Source organism: Amphiprion ocellaris, chromosome 8 (genome assembly GCF_022539595.1).
Source record: "Amphiprion ocellaris isolate individual 3 ecotype Okinawa chromosome 8, ASM2253959v1, whole genome shotgun sequence".
Classification (NCBI taxonomy): Eukaryota; Metazoa; Chordata; class Actinopteri; family Pomacentridae; genus Amphiprion; species Amphiprion ocellaris.
Window position 1 is genome coordinate 34,115,446 of NC_072773.1, and position 20,200 is coordinate 34,135,645.

General features: G+C 44.3%; 1 protein-coding gene across 7 annotated transcripts in view; it reads left to right on the forward strand.

The window, feature by feature from the left end:
• Window positions 1-20,200, forward strand: part of casz1 (castor zinc finger 1) — a 77,422-nt gene that overhangs the window by 18,693 nt on the left and 38,529 nt on the right. For 6 of the 7 annotated variants that reach the window (XM_035951442.2, XM_035951446.2, XM_023277263.3 and 3 more), the window contains exon 1: window positions 9,449-9,603. The exons of the other annotated variant lie outside the window; for it this stretch is intronic. In XM_035951442.2, coding sequence (XP_035807335.2) covers window positions 9,525-9,603 — 79 coding nt within the window. In that variant the 5' untranslated portion in view covers window positions 9,449-9,524. Of the gene's footprint in view, window positions 1-9,448; window positions 9,604-20,200 lie in introns of those variants that run through there. 7 annotated transcript variants of the gene reach the window in all.

Sequence of the window (20,200 nt, forward strand, 5' to 3'; positions counted from 1 at the left end):
CCACTCTACTGCCACCACTCAAGCGGAACATGGCTCCTCGATGTATAAGGGTGATAATGTAAATGTAGTGTAGTCTGCCAGGCAAACCCGGCACAACCTATTTTGCAGTAGCTTTATCTAAGTGTGAACAAATGAATGTAACATTTGGAAGAGTGATACATTATTAACTCTAATTGATTCCTCTATAACACTATACATTCACTGTCACCTTCTCTTTGGCTGGCACGAGGACATGCACTCTGAATCGCTCTTGTCGCTGTCCCTATTCTAACACGTTACGTGTCACCACACACTGTTAACAAATGTGATAAAACCACCTGAATCGAGAATATCAGGTATGGCGTCTGCCTATGTGTGTTTTTGTCTGTTAAGGTGAGATTCAGTAAGCTGCGCTGCGTGTGTCTCTTACTCTCTCTTGTGCTTAACTGTGTCTACACGGGTGTGAAAGTAAAAGAGAGAGACAGAGCGCCCGCTTTCACAGCCACTGGAGCTTTCGATAGGAATTAGTTTTACAACATATGCAAATGTTCCCCCTTGAAAAAAGGGGGTCTTTAAATGACAGGTTGATATGTGATTAAACGACAATTAGAGTGCTGAAAATAAGTGTCGGCAGTAGGTCAAGCACTGGGCGGCTCAGCTAAAAGGTAGCAGACTATTGAGCAGAAAACATTCCCAGGCGGAGGCCAGGAACAAGACCCAAAACAAATTAGAGAGGTGAAGGGGGAACAAGAGTGGCACTGTGTTCCAATAAACCCGCAACAAAAACAAGTTCTGTGTTTTGCCTGAATGACAAAAGACAGACTATTCCACAATTAGAATGTGACCAATTAGCCACAGCAAACATAGATACGTCCCCACGCTTTAAGTAAATATCACTTAGACTTCTAACAGAGTTTTAACAGCAGCCCTGGACTCAAAGTGTTGTACTTGACAGGTATGATGTTAACCTTTGGTGCCCCCAGCCCAGATTTAAACTAGCTGTCTGCCCGTGTAGGCTGCAACCCACAACTCTGATGCCCTTTAAGTTAAAAGTACATCGACATGAGGGATTCTCTGTCTTCCTTTCATAAACACATACACACTGGCGAACACACACAAACATACAGGCAGAGACATAAAAGGGCTCACGCTTATTCTGGCGCAGATGGCAGATGGCCCTGTCCCTATAATCCCCTTTGATGCTGCAGTGGGCAGCAGCTCCTGAACATCTATGAAGCCAAAGCCCCAACAAAACTTGAGCTACTTTTCCTTTAACTGACCCCAATTGCCAAGGAGCTGTTAGCTGTCAGACCTGGTTAAGAACGTCTTTACTGCAGAAGATTGAAGGGCACAGATTTCTCTCTCCTCGTTCGGCTTCCTGTTTGTTTTCTGTCACAGGAGGTTCATTCCACCTCCACGGCACGGCTCGGGAAGCAGGTTGACTTTGGTGCTCCAACACCAACAAATATATTCACTTATTTCTTCCTTGTTTCCTACAGAAGGCAAAAAGAGCGAACCTTCACGAGCTCTCATATTGGAGCCACAGATGGCAGGTTGACTAAGAGGCTTAGATTTTATCAAAGAGCTCACCTTAATTATTATCAGTTGTTTAAAAAAAGCTATTTTCACAGCCTGTGTACTTGCTATGTATACAGACAAAATAGATTTAAATCATTGCATCAGTTATTTTCAAGAAATCGAGTTTTTAAAACTGATTTATTCATAGTTTTTACTTCTTTTTTTTCTTGGTTTTCCTCTCAGGCATCTGTGTAAGTGGATGCTTCAGTTTAAAGAGCTGATCTGATGAAACAAATCTGCTATCTTTAAAGAAACTGATTAAGTCTGATAAGATTAAAAAAACATGATTTGAACAAGTTCATTAACTGAGTTTTTAAAAGAAGTGTATAACCGTTAATCCCTCTTTCACTGCATTAGTAAAATGTGACTGTAATTTAATTTTTACCACTAATATTTGACAACAGAACAATCATTTTTAATATTGTCAGAACTGTTTTTAACCCTCTTGACTGTCAAAGCTCAGAGTTGTGTTAAACATCTCTGATTAAAATGAGGATCACTCACCCTCATGTTTGAGTGAAGCGGCACTATGAAGCACTTTGCTTTCCTTATTAATTTTGCACTGTAAATAGAACAAAATGTGAACTCCTGTCTTAACCTTTGTCTTAAATAATTTCCGTCTCCTAATGTAGGGAGCTCCGTTATCCAGCCTCTAATTGGAGGACAGTAGTTAAATGTCTCCTCGGGTGCACAGGCGACTGCCTCAGTCTCCTGTTTCATTTGGAAAAAGAACTGATTCCAACACAAATGTGGGAGCCCCAAATTGGCTGCGCGATTACAGAGAAAATTTCTGTACCGTTCGATTATGTATTATCATTTCAGAGCTTTGGGGGATAATCATCACTGAGATTTGCTCACGTTTCCAGCAGGTCTGCTGAGATGTACATAGCTAATGGGATTGGGCTTTTTTTTCTAGCCCTCTCCTGTGGCGTTATGGAGCTGGCAGCTGAACTTGAACGGATGCGCATGGTGCTGAGTCGTGCACAGGACTATTTCAAGACTGAAATGCGATTGTTTTAATACTTTAATCCACCTGTCCTTGGCATTCAGGATGTTGCAGAAGTCGCCTAATTATTTCAGTGCCCTCTATCCTTCCCGGTTGAAATACAGCAGAGACAGCAGCACCCTCCTGATAAATGAATAGAGAATGAATTTTTCTTCATGAAAAATATGATCATTTATCTCAGGGAAAGAAATACCAATAGTCTTAAAATATACAACTTCTGAATCTTAACTTAAAAAAATGCATAGCATAATTGAAATTTTAAAAATGCATGTATGCAAAGAGGATTTGAAATACCCCAAATCACTTTTAAAGAACAAGCCATTTAACAACCAGAATTCTCTGAATTGTTCCAGGTTCCAACGGCGATAGTATGCAAACACAAATATTTTCTTTTAATTAAAAAGGCCTCATCTCGCTGTATCCTCCCCCAAGCCTGCTGCCAGCTCTCTACGACCCCCAGTACACACACACGCACACACAAACGCACACACAAACACACACACACACACGCACACCCACGCACACACACATACACACACACACACACCCACGCACACACACACACACACACACACACACACACACACACGCACACACACACACACACACACACACCCACACCCACGCACACACACACACACACACACACACACACGCACACACACACACGCGCACACACACGCACACACACACACACACACACACACACACACACACACACACACACACACACACACACACACACACACACACACACACAGATACAGAAACGCTTGTAACGCTTCATTCAAATCCAACATCACTCATATAGTCACATACATTCAGTAAAACATGAAGAAAAAGTGATTATTTTAATTGTGTCTGCAGTCGTGGACTGACTATCGCTGCTAATCTGTCAGAACGTGGTTGTCAATTGAGAACCAGGGACACCAGCAGTGACGGCTGCCCAGTTCACTGATAGCCCCCTGAGGGACAGTTATCAACACCCCCACCCCTCACCCTCCAAAAATATAGAAAACCTCAGCCAGCCTGGTCCAGCTTAGCAGAACCCATGATGGCACTAAAAGGTGCAGAGGGCAGGAAGGGTTTAGTGTGTAGACGCCGGTTTGGGACAGTGGCCGCATTGGTGTGTGTTTATGTCTATACGTGTGGTTTAGTAAGGGGGGGTTGGCTGTTTGATAGTAATGCATGTTGATGGTTTCAGAGATACTTCATTTCAGAAACAGGGGCCTCATTAACTGTAGTCTTCATCAGGCCAGTGAGCAGCGGGCACATTAGGGGTCCACAGGAAGTTAGAGTACAGCAGGAGAGTGCATTAGGGAGGCCTGGGGAGACACACTTTCTCTCTTCCTCTCAGTTCCACTTCCACCTCCAGTGCTTTTCTATATCTTAATGTACCTTTCAGAGGAATTTGGATAGAGGTCAGTAATTATGCTCTTTAAATTATTCAGTCGAGGTCCTCTGTAATTGTGCTTTTTAGAGCTCGGACATTGACAACATGGTTTACTGCACCACTTTTGGGGCACGGTCTGACCGGATGAATCAGTATAGAGTAAGAGAAAGAGTGTCTGAGTGTGTTTCACCGCGGCTCTCATCATCAACTTAATGTAGGAGTGATCTTTTTGAAATTTCAATGGGTATCGCCAGATGAAAAAAAAACCCAAAACAAAACCATCAAGACTGAGTTGCCTGAGTCGGTGTCGGAGACCTAGCAGAGTACCAGCCGCTCTGTGGGAATGTTTAGTTTGGGACGTAAGCGTGTTATTTTTGTTACATCGAAGAGAGGAAAGCCGAAACTGCAAGGGTAGCAGAAAAAAAAAATCACCAAACTTTCTCTACAAAGCCAGCTCCCACAACGTTTGACTGCACATGATAACATCGACCGTCCGCACAACAAGTCCTCTTTCAGCTCCAGATTATTAACACGTCACTGGAAGCGGCAGAGAGCGTCTCATTGTTGTTACAGGGTCTAATATTTATATTTATCTAGTTGGGAGAGGCACTGACAAACATGTCACACACCTGCAGTTTTGTAGTACGTGCTACTGCAGTTTGGTGTCAGAGAAAGAGCCTGTACAGTAGAGTTTTGTTGGGGCGAGAGGAAGACTGTAATTACTGTCTGGCGATTCATCTAGTCACTGCATAAAATAGTGTTTATCCAGTCGCCCATGTTTCTGTCGTGGCTGAGGGAGGGGAGGGTCATGTTTTGCACAACTGAGACAGCCAGGGCAATCAGGAGAGGAATCGTGACTCCAAAACATTCAGCTTTTTCTTTCTTTTCCCTTTCTGTTTTGTCTCGCTCACTTTCCCTCCATCCCTCTCTCGGGTTGAGAACTCGTGCCTTACAAAATGAGATCTCTCCTTTCTCCCCCCCCCCCCCCCCCCCCCCCCCCCCGACACACCCACACACAAATAAACATAAAAAGCTAATTTGTTAGCGCCCTCATTTCGGAGGCCTGAGCAGGAGAATATTGTTGGGGGGGAAAAGTAATGCTTTGTCAAATGTTGACATGTGTTGCAAACATGGGGCCTTCAGCAGCAGCAGCAGCAGCAGCAGCAGCAGCAGCAGCAGCAGCAGCAGCAGCAGCAGCGTCTCTCGTAGAGCAGCTCAGGCACATTGTCGGCACATGAAGAGGATGCTTTGAAACAAGATTAGCCTCCAGATGCCCCCACCTCTTCCCCAATCCACACTCCTGTGCCAAATGTGAGCCTGCACTAAGATGCTAAATGATCATATCCACTGAAATATTTGTGGGCCTGTTTTCTCTTCTCATAATGAATGTGGGCATCATTTTCCTTGTATCACCGCACATCTGAAGTCTGGAGTAGCAGGTCTGTCCTGCTGCGAGGCCCCATTGCGTGGGCACGAGGTTTGACTCGGTTTTGTGGGCCAGAACCCACACATCCCTGTAAGTGAGGCTACCTCCACTTGGCTTTGGGTCAGGGTGACACTGGGCAGGGGGAGGGAGAAGAAAAAAAATCCATCACCCCCCCACCCCACCCAGCCCCCACAAAAATGAATAAAAATTGGAAAACAACATGCAAGGTCCGCCTAATACAGGAACACTTGCAATATGCTGATGTTTTCTTTTGCACACTGTGTTTGCTAAATTGCCTTTGACTGCGTGCATCAGTAATGAAACTTTATGTCCTTGTGGAGAGGGCAGCAAGTCCGTTCCAGTTAGGACCGGGACCATCTCTCCTGTCTGGCTTTTGTAAGATTTTTTTTTCCCTAATACACGTCCTTATGAATAAATGAAGCCCATGAAGTCATTTTTTCCATATTTGTGTAAATTGCTTTAAAAGCATTTTATCATGTCATAAAAAAGTGCAATTGATCTGCTGGGCTTAGCCCATTGGACAGCTGTGTGTTTTGTTAATGGCCACTTTGCTCCAAGCAGCTTATTAAAAAATTTATATAGAAATGCTAAAATTGCATAAATTATTTAGATACAGTAAGCATTTTTTTGTTTTGGTCAGGCAGGGAGGGGCTGTTATCAGTATGGAAATTTACCATAGTATATTATCTGCTGAAATATAGTAATATATCTGCCCAGACACATATGTGTCCTCCTCACTGCACCCCCACACATGCAGAGGCGCAGGGAAAAAAAAGTATATATTTTTTGATGACTTCGTTTCAGCAACCACGGAATGTCACCCATATCCTGGTTGATTGTACTTTCGAGTTTTATGATGTTTTTCCATTGATTTGTTTCCCCGGCGCAGCTGCCGACCTCTATTGAGGGACGAACGTAATCAGCGCTGACGCAAATTAGATGGTTATTCGTTTCGAAAATTGACAGAAAAACAATAAAAAAGATGAAATGCTCCCAAATCAATAGATATAATGAAATTCAAATAATCCGAGAGATGAGGTCTCCATGGCAACTGATAATGTGGAAAAGAAAACAATTTAATAAAGGACAGACACGCTTTGAAAACAGATTGGGGAGGGGGGTGGCTGTAAAGAGGAGAGCAGAGCAGAGCAGAGGAGAGAGGAGGTGGGGAGATGGAGGGATAGAGGGAGGGTGGAGGGTGGAGGGTGGAGGGTGGAGGGTGGAGGGGTGTTTGTGGCTGTAGTGGTTGCTCTATAGCTTGTTTCCCCCGGCGTGTGAAGGATCTGTGTCTGTCCCAAGGACACTGGAATAATTAGAAAAGCTTTCAGGCCAGAAAGTGCAGATTCAGGTTTTAATACACAAAATTATTTCAGGGGCAGTGAATCGGAAAACCATTTGTTGGTGACCTTCCTGAGAGGCCTCCCCCTCCCCGGTACAGGGCAAGATGGAGGCTATGTGGCAGCACCGCCTGAGTTATGGCATATTTGTGTTTTTATAGAGGCAGGGGGAATGGAGTTGGGGAAGTTGGGAGGGGGGATGTGGGGGTAAACGTGGTTGTGTGTGCATGAGTTTGTGTGTGTGTGGCGGGTGTGTGGGTCACAGGGAGACCTTCATGTTGTGTGTGTGTGTGTGTGTGTGTGTGTGTGTGTGTGTGTGTGTGTGTGTGTGTGGCAGGAGTTTGGGCAGAGAGAGAGAGAGGAAAGGCAAGAAGGGAGAAAGTGAAGCAGTGAGAGAGAAAGAGGGAAGTTGCAGATCCGGCTGTATTTACAGATCAGTTGTCAAAAGGAGCCATTTAAGGGGAATGCGCCCGTTCCTGCGGTGTGACAGCCGAGGTGCCTGTTTAAAAAGCAAAAAGACAACCATGAACCAGAGAGGCAGATAGTCAAACACAGGCTTTTTCTGTTGAAGACAGACAGAGCAAGGGGTGGCGAGGGAACGAGTGGGTGTTAAGTGACTTCATTTGTAGTCTATTTAAGGTATGTTTTACTTGTCCTTGTGCTGCTCCTCCAACATTTAATACAGGGGCTGCGTTCTAGTTAGCACAACAAGGGAATAGTGATTGAGCGCATCGTTCTTATTTCCTGTAAATACAAATGACTTTCCTTCATCTGCCTAAAAACCAGTATTTGATTTCAGTCTTGCTGTCAAGGGAGATTTGCTACCGATGCAAACAGTGATAAGAGTCAATCAAAAGCACAGCTCGGTTTCCCTCATTAGCTTATCACGACTTTAAGTATGTACACTTTCTGGCGGCTTTATTCAACATCCGTGTCCTGCTCTCTTAACATCCTATTTTCTTTATTACTCTTTGTCAACGTTTTGAAGGCAGTTTGACTGGGCGTTGGAGCTTTGTCTGTCAAGCAGCGACTACTATTTTTGTGTCATTAGAGGGCTGTGTTTGACTCAAATAAAGGTGATCCACCCTCTGTTCAAATGATACCAACAAGCAGGTCCGGGATATCACGTCTTGAGTGCAGATACCCTTATCCTGTTCCAGGCAGCAATAAATGGAAAAACAAGTCATCATGCAAAGCTAGGCCTCGTAATTACTGTTCTGATAATTTAATAACGGCAGATCCTGATCAGAATCAGTACTTTCGTATAATATAAACTGTCATAAAAGTTGGATAATATTTGATGAAAAGAAAAAAACAAGCATGGGATCAAGTTCCAGGCAGTGTTAATCTTTGTTACTTTTAACTTTATACACAATTAGGTTGTGCTGTTTGCATGGACTCGTCACATTCTTCTTTCTGCTTTTAGACAATAATTTCAATCTTGTTCTGGCTCAGTTTTTTTTAGTCTTCATTGATTTGTTAACACACAAAAAGGTTTATTTAGGCTCACTGTTACCCAAGACAGTCTGTCCTTATTCAAAGGCAAACCAGAGTTCTGACATTCTTCAGGAGGACAGCTAATATTCCCCAGTATTGATATTGCAATGTGAAAAGTGCCCCACAAGTAGGAGAGAAACTAGAAATTCCCCACTGTACACTGGCTGAGAGCCTTCAAATCTAACATGCCAGTGTCAATGAAGACTGTTTTCTTTGCCTTTTCTTTTTTTTAAACATTAAAAAAACACACACAAAAAAACAGTGGAATAGAGGCCTGAAACACGAGAGCCGGTAGGCATCTGCTGCGTGTTTGTGTATGTGTTTATGTGCACATGCGCACTACACACACACACACACACACATAAGGCACAAAGCACATGTTATCACTGTCAACAGCAGCAGTAGCAAACAGCAACAGTTGTTCTGTGTGTGTCTGTGTAGCGTACGAGTGAAAGTGTGTGTGCTTGTGTGTGCCCACAATCTCTCTCTCTCTCTGTTTCTGGCTGCTGGCTCTGAGGGACCCACTGTAAGTCAATCTGTGTGCTCATATGCCTGTGAGTGTGTGTGTGTGAGTGTGTGTGTGTGTGTGTGTGTGTGTGTGTGTGTGTGTGTGTGTATTTTTTGTTTTTTTTTGTGAGCCACTACTGTACTACACTTCAGGAGCCAGGGCCGAGCCGGGCTGAACAGGGCTGAACAGGGCTGGAAAAGGGCCGAGGGCCAGCTCCCGGTGCACGCCACCCACTTCACACCTGTCTCTCTCATGCACACGCACACTGACGGATGCACACACGTGCACACCGACCTATGCTTGCATCTCACACAGTCGTGCTGCTCAGCGGAGGGCTCTCATTGTAGCAGTGACAGGAGGGCGCCTGTTAAGTGGCTCTCTCTTCCTGGGACCTGCGTGTGTGCGTCTGTGTGTGCGTTTTGTTTCTGCGTGTGTGTGCGTTTTGTTTCTGCGTGTGCGTGTTCGGTCCTGTGTGTGTGCGCGCCTCTACATATGTGTGTTCTGTTCCCCCATGTGGCTGTGGGGTGGAGAAGGGCGATGAAGGACCCCTACTGGTAAAGTGGGTAAACTCGCACAGCCTCGACATCTGTGAGAGAAGAAGAAGGAGCGAGGGGAGGGCAAGGAGGGAGGAGAGAGAGACGGCAACAGAGGAGGACAGAGTGGGAAAGAGGAAAAGGAGTGAGAAGGAGGAGAGAGGGGAGGGAGAGAGAGACACAGAGGGAGAGAGAGAGAGAGAGAGAGAGAGAGCAGAACCTTGGCAGAGAGCAGTTGTGGAGAAAATGCCTTGCTTTGTGGAGAGAATTCTTCCAGGGCAGGAGGGAGAGGTGAGGCAGAGCGCAGAGGGCGGTTTGCTGCCAGGTAAGACTAACACACACCTTCCTCTCTTTCCTCTCTCCCTCCCTCCCTCCTCCCCCTCCTCCCCCATCCCTCCCTCTCTCCCCCCTTCACACACACAGGAGTTGAGTGCTACCTCGGGTTTGCTACTATTTGCAGTTGGCATGAGTCAGGCACGCATGTGTAGTGATGTGGTGGGTGGTGTCAAAGTGTGTGTGTGTGTGTGTGTGTGTTGGCGTGAGGGAGGGCGTGCACAAGAGCAAGGAAACAACAGGTGTAATGTTTGGCTTTCTGGAAAAATTCAGTCGTTTTTATTTGCACCTGTGGTGCGCTGAATGTCAGTAATGTGTGTTTGAATTAGTTTTAATGGCGACTTGCTTCTGCAAAAAGTTTTGTCTGTTGACTTCTTGTGTTGGGCCTTATAGCAATTCACTTGTCACATTTTACAGTTGCATCTGTGCTATTCAGTGATAGGAAGTAATACTTGCTTTTATGAAACAAGTACAGTTATTCAAATACTTGCAGTTTTTAAATTTTTATGCATTTTTACTTCATGTTTTATACTACTTTATAGTTTTACTCAACTTCACTTTAGATGACAGCATTGTAATTTTTCCAATAGCATTTATTTGAGTTACATTATAATTTAAAATCTTAGGTTCAAGATTTTATATTTATATTTTATATTATATATATATATATATATATATATATATATATATATATATATATATATATATATATAAAAGACATGAAAGCTCCTTAAGACTAAAAATAGAAATAGTTGAAAAGCACCTAAACCCCTCTGTTCTGCTGTCAAGTGCAGACGTTTTCAGATCTGTCCTGACACAATCTGCGGTGTCGGTCGAGATTGATTTGGCTGTTTAGATACAGATGTTGTGATGGAGAGCTTTGTCATCGGAGGGATTTTCCACTCTGCTGATGTAAACAGTGTCTGTTGAAGAAAGGCTAAAGAGTCCTTTTCTCCCCTGTGGAGACATGGTTCTGAGAGGAATAATCCTCCTTGTGTACAATTAGATTTTCTCCTTTTGGTTAAATAAATACTGTGTCTGTGAACATAAACACAGATTTACATGTGGCGGCCCTGTGGGTGTCTGTCTCTCCAGCAGCCTCCTGCTACAGCCTGGGCCTGATATTTCTTGTTGAGGCGAAGTTGGCCGACTCTAACTTCACGCTTGCTGTTTATTTGTTTTTATAACAAATGGAACCAGCAGAGTGAAAGGTGAAGTCAGAATTGAATTTGGCTTGCGTTACCGTGGCGATCTGGCAACCGCTCCCATGTCCCATAGGACTGCTTTGCAGTGTGCCGGGCGCGTGTGTTTGTTATTTAACTGATGTGTGTGTATGCTACTACTCTACGCACATACTGTGTGTGTGTGTGTGTGTGTGTGTGTGTGTGTGTGTGTGTGTGTGTACATGTCTCAGAGTAGTGGGTGGTGGTAGCAGCATTCACGAGAGAGACATTTTACTAAGCAGACATTTCCCCCTCTGTTTTCACTCTGACCTGGTAGGAGATTGATGACTGAATTGTGGAGTACATGTTAACAGTAACTGGTGATTTATGAAGATACTTAGGGTAAGTGAGGCCGCACAGGCTGGAGGGGAAGAAAAAGATATAGCCTTTTAAGTTAATGCAAAAATATTGCCTTTTTAAGTAATAATTGTTATTACTACTGCAGGAGCTTGGAGAGAGGTCTGAGTTAGACTTGGATGTGCACAAAGTGCATTGTTAAGTTTTTCCTTTTCCGCTGGCCATGTGCCTTCCTTTGTTTCTGGTTTTTCAACTCTGACTCCATTAAACATTGCAATTTTTTATTTTTTTTGCAAAAAAAAAAAAGAATATTAATAAACATGCATCTCAGTGCTTAAGTGGATAGATGCTGAGACAGATTCATTTAGATAGCTGAATTAAAATATTTGACTTGAAAAACACTACTTTTTCTTGGGTAAACCACAATGGAAAACTTTTCTTGGATGAACCCTTGCACTGCAACAAGTGCACTGTGTGTTTTGGCAGCCCCTCTTAGCCAAAGATCCCTCAGAAAATCCGCATGCAATTTTAGAAGAATCAGATTCTTTCCCTTTTCTTGGCTCATGAACTCGCTTGATATTATGCACACACACACACACACACACACACACACACACACACACACACACACAATGAATCCTCCTCTCTATTCAAATATGAGATTCAGTCCACTTGGATGTGATCTATAGCATTTTTAAGGAATAAAGCAATTTTAGGGAATATAGAATAGTGCTTCCCCTGGAAGAGGGATTGCTTTCATTTTTTTTCAAGGCACCTCTTAGACTGAGTGAAATGTTTCCCCTGTTCGCTCAGGGACGACTTTATTTCTTACCAGGGATTTAACACTCACTCAGTCCCCTCATAAATACAGCGTCCCTCAGCCCTTTGCTATCCATAACTCATGCACTAACTCTCTAGCTAACTAAACTCATATAGCAGAGCCAACACTTGTTTGTCTTTTACCTCAGCCTTTCTCTCTCCCTCTTCCTCTCTGTCTCTTTTCCTCTTCTGTGCTGATTTATACATGACAGAATCTTCTCTGACTAACGTCTCACCAGGCTCTGCGCTGATCTCCTTGGCCCACTCGTGGAGTGGGTTTTAGAAGAAATGTGCATTTGAATATGAGCCAGACTAATCTCCTTGAGGCTATTTAGAGTGAGCCTAATGCTCCAAGAATGAGCGAGAACAACACTGGAGAAAATGCGGACATCCCTCTCAGCGTGTCACAACACAACTCAGGTCTCCAAAGAACGAAGCACGTCTTTGATTTGCTGATGAGAATCTCTCTGTAAGGCAAAGAACATAAAATTCCTACTTTCAAGGCACCTGTTGAAGCTCGAGTCTCTGAAGAAACACCTCTGTGTGGTTTGTTTTTTGTCTTTGTGGCTCCTACCTGCAAGAATTTTTAAAAACTTTTTTTTAGCATCTTTCCACATTGGTACAGTACATAGTCGACATGCAGCAGCTGATAAACTTTCAAGCCATTTAACTTTCAGCAGATGAAAGTGCTCAGGTGGGATATTACAGTGTGGCGGAAGCCTTTAGTGATCTGGTGCCGATTGGCATTTTGGGAGGAGCGGGTCTTTCTGGCGTGGTTCCCGTATTGGTTGTTAACAGCCTGCTGGTACCTTCTGTTCTTTCTGTTCAGTCCCACTGGCCCAACACTGACAACTCCTCAAGCATCTGAAGACCCTCTGAAGTCAAAATCGCCCATTTTGATGTCTCATGGCAGTACGCTGTGTTTTGTTGTATTTGCGTCTGAAAACACAGGCCCTGCTTGGAGGAATTACCCTCAGCACTTACTGGCGTCGGATGAGGGGAGGAGGGTATCGTTCCTATATCCTCCCCCCCAACCCTCCCACCCCCGATCTCCCTGTTCTCCTCGCTGTCCTTCCTTTCTTTTTGATCTCGCCATCAAATCTTCCCCAGTTTTTTATGAGTGACGTTTACCCAAGAGCAGCTTGGGAAATGGCTAGCTGAAGAAGACGTTTGAGAAAATGCGCCTGAGCAAGCTATCACCTTTGATAAAGCCATAGCTCCGCTGGGAGAGGAAGAAGAAAGCTAAAGACTAAGGGCATTGTTGGTAATGAAAAATGCCATGAAAGAGGGAACATCTCTCTGATCCCAGCCTGTTACACCAACAATGTATAGTACAACAGATACTGCAGTGCTACATCAAGCATTTCTCTGTTGCATGTACCACCAATGAGTGTTTGACCCAGATGACTGATCTCAATCTGGGGTACCACACTGTGCCTTTATTGCGGATCAGCTGGGCAGCGAATAATCTCATAACACAGCGCTGGTGCATGCACACAAGAGTGGCGCTGGTGCAGCCATCAGCGGTGGCATACCTTCAATGTGTCACCAGTTGGCAACAAAAAAAAAAGAAGAAGAAGAAGCTGGCAAGGCACTTGAGAGCTCGGTATAAAGAGAAAGAAATGATGGGGAAGTGGAGGGTAGTTGGAGGCACAGAGAGAAAGAAATGTTAGCTTTAGTAATTACTACCTCCACAGAGAAGCAGTGGAGAGGACAGTGAGGCAAGCAAGTGCATGAAGGAGGCCCCGTGTGCAGATAATGAAGGGGTATCATTGTAGCTCTGACAGCGTTAATCTTAGAGTGCTCCACTGTGTGTGTCTGCGTGTGTGTCGACTTGTGTGTGTGCCCTATGCAGCATATGTAAATACCGCCGGGGAGTACGGAGGTCGTGGTACAGTGCCGTCGACTCTTGTGCTACCAGTGAGACCATCCGGCCCACCTGACAGTTTATCCAACTGTGCTGACAGTCGCTGCCTCACACGGCTTCTTGAAGGCAACTCCTGAAACTCCTCAGCCTCTTGTTTTTCCCATAAAAGCACCGGGGTAACCTACCAGCACCCAAACTTGTCTTCTTTGCAGAAAAGGGGAGGGAGAAAAGAGGAAATAGAGGGAAGAGTGATCCAACTTTTCTTTGTGCCCGGCTTTTTCTTCTTCTCCTTTTTCCTCTAAACATTTGAAGTTGTGAGACACTCATTTAAGCCTCGTTGCTCACAGACACTCAACACACGAGAAAGTGTTATGAATATGTATCAACACAGCATATGGCAGCAGTAGCGCTGGGACTAGGTGTGTCCAGAAGGTAGAGTGCTGCCGATGCATTATTCTCCATTCAAATTACCACGGTAAGAATGCAGCAGGGAGCTGAGAGGTGTTCGCTGTGTCTTTAGACGGGGCAGGAGAGGAACCCGGATCATGTGAAACAGCAGGAGCAAAGGAGCTGTGATGAGCACAGTAGTTGGCCACCTGAGTTTCCTTGATTTGGTGGATTTTTTCGGCAGGTTCAAACCCGGCACACTCTCTGACACGAGTGTGATTAAAAGCGATATTTCTGACACATTAGGATGCGCACAGGAAGTAACCTCCTCTAAAGCGTTCATTATTAGATGCATGACAGACCTGAATATTTATAAAATAGGTTTTAATAATTAATAGCAGCAATCTGCTCCCGTAATTCATCAGATTTGCACTTCAACAGAGTATCCGTTTTCACTTTAAAATAATAATAAGAGGAATATTAATGTTGCAGAAATGTAAAACGGGCAGCTGGTTATAGCGCAAATAGGCAAGCACTGCATGTTCACTTCTGAGGCTTTTCTTTAACCTGTCACTTTTCAAATAAAATTACATTTTAAGCCGTCAACACTGCGCCATTTGAAAAACCTTCAGTTGTTTTTGCTTGACAATTTAGTCAGTGGCGCCTCACAAATGTGGCAAGTCATGAAGACAGAGACGCAGGAAACAAAGTGGGTTTGGTGTAGAATGCAAAAGTAGTCGCTGTGGTTTTATCAAAAGCAAATTTATTTGTTTGAGTCAACTTAGCAGCACTTCCTTTTGTATACTGAGACCCAAAATAGACAGCATTCTTTTTTTCCTGTAAAGCAACTTTGCTCGTTTCATCGTTTCACAGCTATTTTTTATTTTTTTCCTCCTTATTCTGAGTGTTGTTTTATCACACCTTCAGATTGAGTCACGGCACATACCTCCCTCTTTTATTTTTTGAACTCCCAGAAACATGAATGTTCCTGTTTTAGGTGAAAACTGCCACATTTAGTTCTGCCTTTAGTTCACATTGAACTTTTCAGTTAAAGCACGCTATTTTGCAGCTGTCACCGACTTCAGTGTTTATTATCCTCGCTGCGGATCAGTTTTTCCTGAGTGTGTAGAAATGTCAGCGTGCACATTTGACAGTGTGTGTCTCAGAGCAAATGACGTGACCTGTAGCCAGCAGACAGAGAGGAGCAGAAGGAGAGCTCAGAGCACAGTGCCCTGCTGTCTACAGCCCTGCAAACAGCCACACAGCACACATACGCCAAACCCACACTGCACATTGCTTACAGCCACTGTAATATATACGTTTACAGTAGATAGTGCACCTTTCCACGCTCCCACAACCACACACAGACACGTACAAGACACTTTCAAACGTCTCGTGTTGCCACAGACCTTATTGTCACATCCATTCTGCTTGTTGGAAAGTAGCAAACTAAAGTTCCGGCAGGGGAGCCGCAGCCACAGGGTCTAAAAAATGTAAATCCCACGAGCAGGAAGACTCATGGCTTCCTGTCTTAGCCCTACAAAGAGCATATTTTGATCAAATTTTAATCACATTTCATGAGAAGAATACTTTGAGCAGTGAAAGTGTCAAAGTAAGAGTTTGAAAAAGTAGATTTTATTTATTTATTTATTTATTTATTTATTTATTTATTTATTTATTTATTTATTTATTTGCAGGGAGTCATGGGTCATTTTTGGACAGGTAGGGAAGCTGCCCAGGATGACATTTTAACGGGCACCTGTGATTCATTCTACTGCATATAAAGTCCAAAAGAGGAAAGTCTGTCAGGCAGAGCAAATGTTTTAATGGTAGCCAGGGATCGATGTTGTCAGTGCAGGCATCCTGTCTGGAAATACATGCTATTTTTTTTTTTTTTTTTTTTTTTTAGGATAATGTCACCTCCTTCTTTCTTTTCAAGGAGAGAGGAGAAAAAAAGAGCATAAAGGGAGGAGAGGGAGAAGGAGGTCAGCAGGATCTGATGCAAACATTCCAAACCAGCCTGAATTTAGGGGAAATTGCTTTAAAAACTTTGACACACAGCCTCGTTCACGAGGCCCCTCGTATCTGAAAAACAAATTTGAAACGTAACCTTGGAAATCAATTAAGAAGTCCCTGGGAGTTGGAGGAAAAAAGAAGGGTAAGGTCCACCCTTCTTTTTCCTTTCTCCCCCCTCCCTGCTTGTCTTTTCCTCTCCTCTACTTAACAGGGACTTGGATCTGCCCATCACAACGCTGCCTTCGTGTGAAGAGGCTTTGTCAGCAGGGGCTTTATTTAATTTTTTTTTAACGGCAGAGGGCCTTATATGCTGTCAAAATGTCTTAAGAGTCTTATTAAAGAAATGCCACAGCTCATTTCCTTGTAATGCAATTCATATGCTGGTGAAAGGGGGCATGTCTAAAGATCTAAACAGCTTTGCTTTTTAGGCTTCACATTAGGGGTTATCTGTGAGGGCTTGTCATTGATTGACATTATCTGGCCTGACAGGGCCTCATATCAAGGTTAACCTCATGGACAAAAGTGCCACCCGCACGGACACACAAACACACCCACACTTGTAGTCAAATAAGGCACGCTCACCTCTACTTCCTGTTGCTACGTACATGCGCCGGCTTCATCTGTGTGTGTGTGTGTGTGTGTGTGTGTGTGTGTGTGTGTGTGTGTGTGTGTGTGTGTGTGTGTGTGTGTGTGTCTAAGCCAGGTGGAGATTTCCAGACTTAATTGATAACTAATGGAGCAGCGTGTGCTGAGTTTACCCTGGAGGATTGACACTGTGTTAGTGTGTGTGTGTGTGTGTGTGTGTGTGTGTGTGTGTGTGTGTGTGTGTGTGTGTGTGTGTGTGTGTGTGTGTGTGTGTCCTGTAGAAAGCTAGAAGGGGGTAGGTGCTGGTAAGAGGGTGCCGATGACTTACTCAGCAGCAGCAGCAGTGGATTCTGGTAAATTAAATATGGCTCTGAAGATAATAACACGGAGTGACACACACCAGTCTGGAGGCTTTTGACCTCTTAGGCAAGCAGGCCGTTCACTTCACGACAGAAGAAAGTGTGCAACTAACATTGCATGAGCACAACACACACAAAAACTCACAGACACGCATCTCCCCTTCTCCCTCCCAACAAGCCACAAAGGCAAAGAGAGATCCCCGTGACCAAAATACAACTGAAGCAGTTAATCTGTACAGATATTAGCTCAAGGGCCCTTGAGAGGTGCACCGCTGAGCCCCTGCTCCACTGTACTACCCACACTGCCTTGCTCCTGCACCGAGCACAGCAACCATGAGGGAGGGACACAGGGGTCGTCTGCTCATTTACCATGGCGGTTGGCTTATCAAATTGCACTCCTGGTGTCTTGAAAGCGAGCCTCAAAACAAAGCTGCAAGAATAAATTTCCCTGGTTTCAGTCTGAGGGAAGCATGGGACTGTACACGATTGTGTATTTTTTAAAAGCTCCACTTTTTTCGCCTCGTGCACCACGCTCGCAAATGAAGTCGTCATCTGGTGCCAGCTGTGAGTCCAGATTTGACGTACAATTTTAACAAGTTAGCCGCGTGTCCTGTGAATTACCCTAAGCAGCAAACTGAATAAAAGTTGGCTGTTTTGGTACGTAGCTGTCAGAGTGATTCTTGTCACTCATGTCAGATTGTTTTTTTCTCTCCCTTAGACCATTTTAGATTGCTTGCCCTCTGTTCTGGAAAATACCATAATTACCCTGTTTGTGATGAAGCTGGAGGGCGTATTTGTCCTTAGATCTCAACTTTCCTGCCTGATTGCCCTCAAGTTCAGTTGTCTTTCCTCTTCCATCTGTGCTTGAAATATACATTGTTTTTCTTCAGCCATTGTCCTGTGCTGTGAGTGTGTTGCCGGGGCCCGTTTTGTGTCTTTGTCCTGCAGTGTCTTGTTTGTGTTTTTGCGGCGGTGTGACGGGAGCGTGGCACTTGGCTGAGGGCTCGTATTTGATAACAGCCCCGTGGACGGCGCTGAAGTGAAATAGTCCAAACGGGTCCTTCAAGGTCAGCAGCCCCAGAAAGACAGCAGACAATGTGCAAGGTCACATTCTAGACTAAAAGCAATAAGTGCTTTATTGATAAAAAAAAAAAAAAAACAAGTAGGCAGATGTGCAACCATCTGATTAATAATAAAATAGATCTGTGAGAGAGGGGGGGAGGACAGGGGGAGGGCAAAGGGGGGAGAAGACAGCTACCTCCTGTACTGACTGTATGTGTCAGTGTACTGTATGTGTGTACAGTAGCTCCACTGCAAAACATTGATCTTGTTCTAAAACCTAAAAAAAATCCAATAGAAAATCCATCGGTTTAAAAAAAGAACAAAATGTGAGAGATTGGTGCTGGTGGCAGTTTCCCGAGTGCACAGCCTCTTTCTCTCTCTCCATGCCTGAATCATTTCCTATCATGACTGCAGTTTGTGTGATCTGTAAAGTACAGTGCGAAAGTGTTGTTTCAAAGAAGATCACAAGTAGCTCACTTCTCCTGTTTTGACAGTAATCTCCATATCACATATATCTCATCAGCATCATGTTTTATGACAGAGACAACCATAGGTTCCTTTTTTTTCCCATTCAGTCACTTTGTGAACAATGCGCCTTTTATGCCGTACCCACAGTGCTATTATCTTTTTATGAAAATAAGCAGAAGGTATTGGACTGTCGTCATCTTTTATGTGCCTTTGTCGTCCTTTCTCTTGTGCTCTCTCTATCTCCTTTTCTTTCTCCTCCCCAACCTGGCAAACCTGCCAAGTGAGTAGAGCTCCACAGTAGATCAGTCATGAGCAGATTTAGATTCGAGGTGGGGAAAGCTGAGTCCCACTCCCAGCCAAACTTGTTTCTTTAGGAAGGCTGTGGGATGAGAGAGGTGGGAGATTTCCATATGCTCTGCCACCCCTTCCCTCCACTGATCACCTACAGTAGCCCCCCCCACCACCACCCTTCTTGTTCCTTAATAGTGTAAATCCGCCTTTACAGCCCCCTTTCTAAATCCCTTCTCTGCATAAACTTCTCCTCAGATGTGCCCACCCCAAACCCCCATCTATCAACTAGTTGGCAATGGCATTGTTTTTAATCATCAGAACCTCAAAATTATTATTATCGCTTCTGATGCGGCAATTAAAACTTCAGGTCAGAGGCACAACGAGCGGTGATCAGCAGCCGAGCTGAGAAGTTTTAATTAGACGATCAGAACCATTAATGCACAAAAAAAGGTGTGCGCTGGGAAATTAACGGGAACGTCTTAATCAGGGTTAGCGACTCCGAAGAGGAGTCAAGTGAACAGAGAGCAAAAAACAAATCATTTCCGCACCACTGGGACAAAACTCAATTAAATATGCATGCGGAAAAATGGAAATTTCTCAGCATCGGCTGCACCGACTGTTAGAAAACTGTGGCAAAATCTCACGGTGGGGTCGGCGCCCTGCTTATTGTTATTCTTCTGTAATAAAAATGAGAGAGGGGCCAGATGCTGGGGTCTGGGTGCAGTGGCGTAGTTGTCCATCAGTGGCTTTCCGCTTGACTTCCTTGCGGCTGCCGCAGCCTCTCTGCCATGCAGAGGGAAGAGAGAGAAAGAGAGAGAAGAGGAAAACATCCTCTTCCTGCAAGCCGTAAATTTACAAAAATAAAAACATGGTAATTTTCTAGTGTGTCTGTGTATGTTTGCCGGTGTGGCTCAGTGATTTCCCTGAAACACACGTGCACTCTGTCGCACATACATCTCCCCTGAGAGCCGCAGACATGAAGGGTTCACTGAGCTACACACTGGGAGCTGCAGCCTTGTCGATTAATCTGCCAAAGCTTCATAAACTTATAACTGGACTATTTTAAAGAGCTACTGCAACTCTCGATTGCATGTTGTAAAATAATCCTGAGCTGAACAGACATCTCCCAGACCCTGTTTGTATTAATTAACTTGAGATATTGCGGGGGGTTTGTCCCTGTGTCAGTCATGTTGGAGCTCAGCAGGAATCTACAAG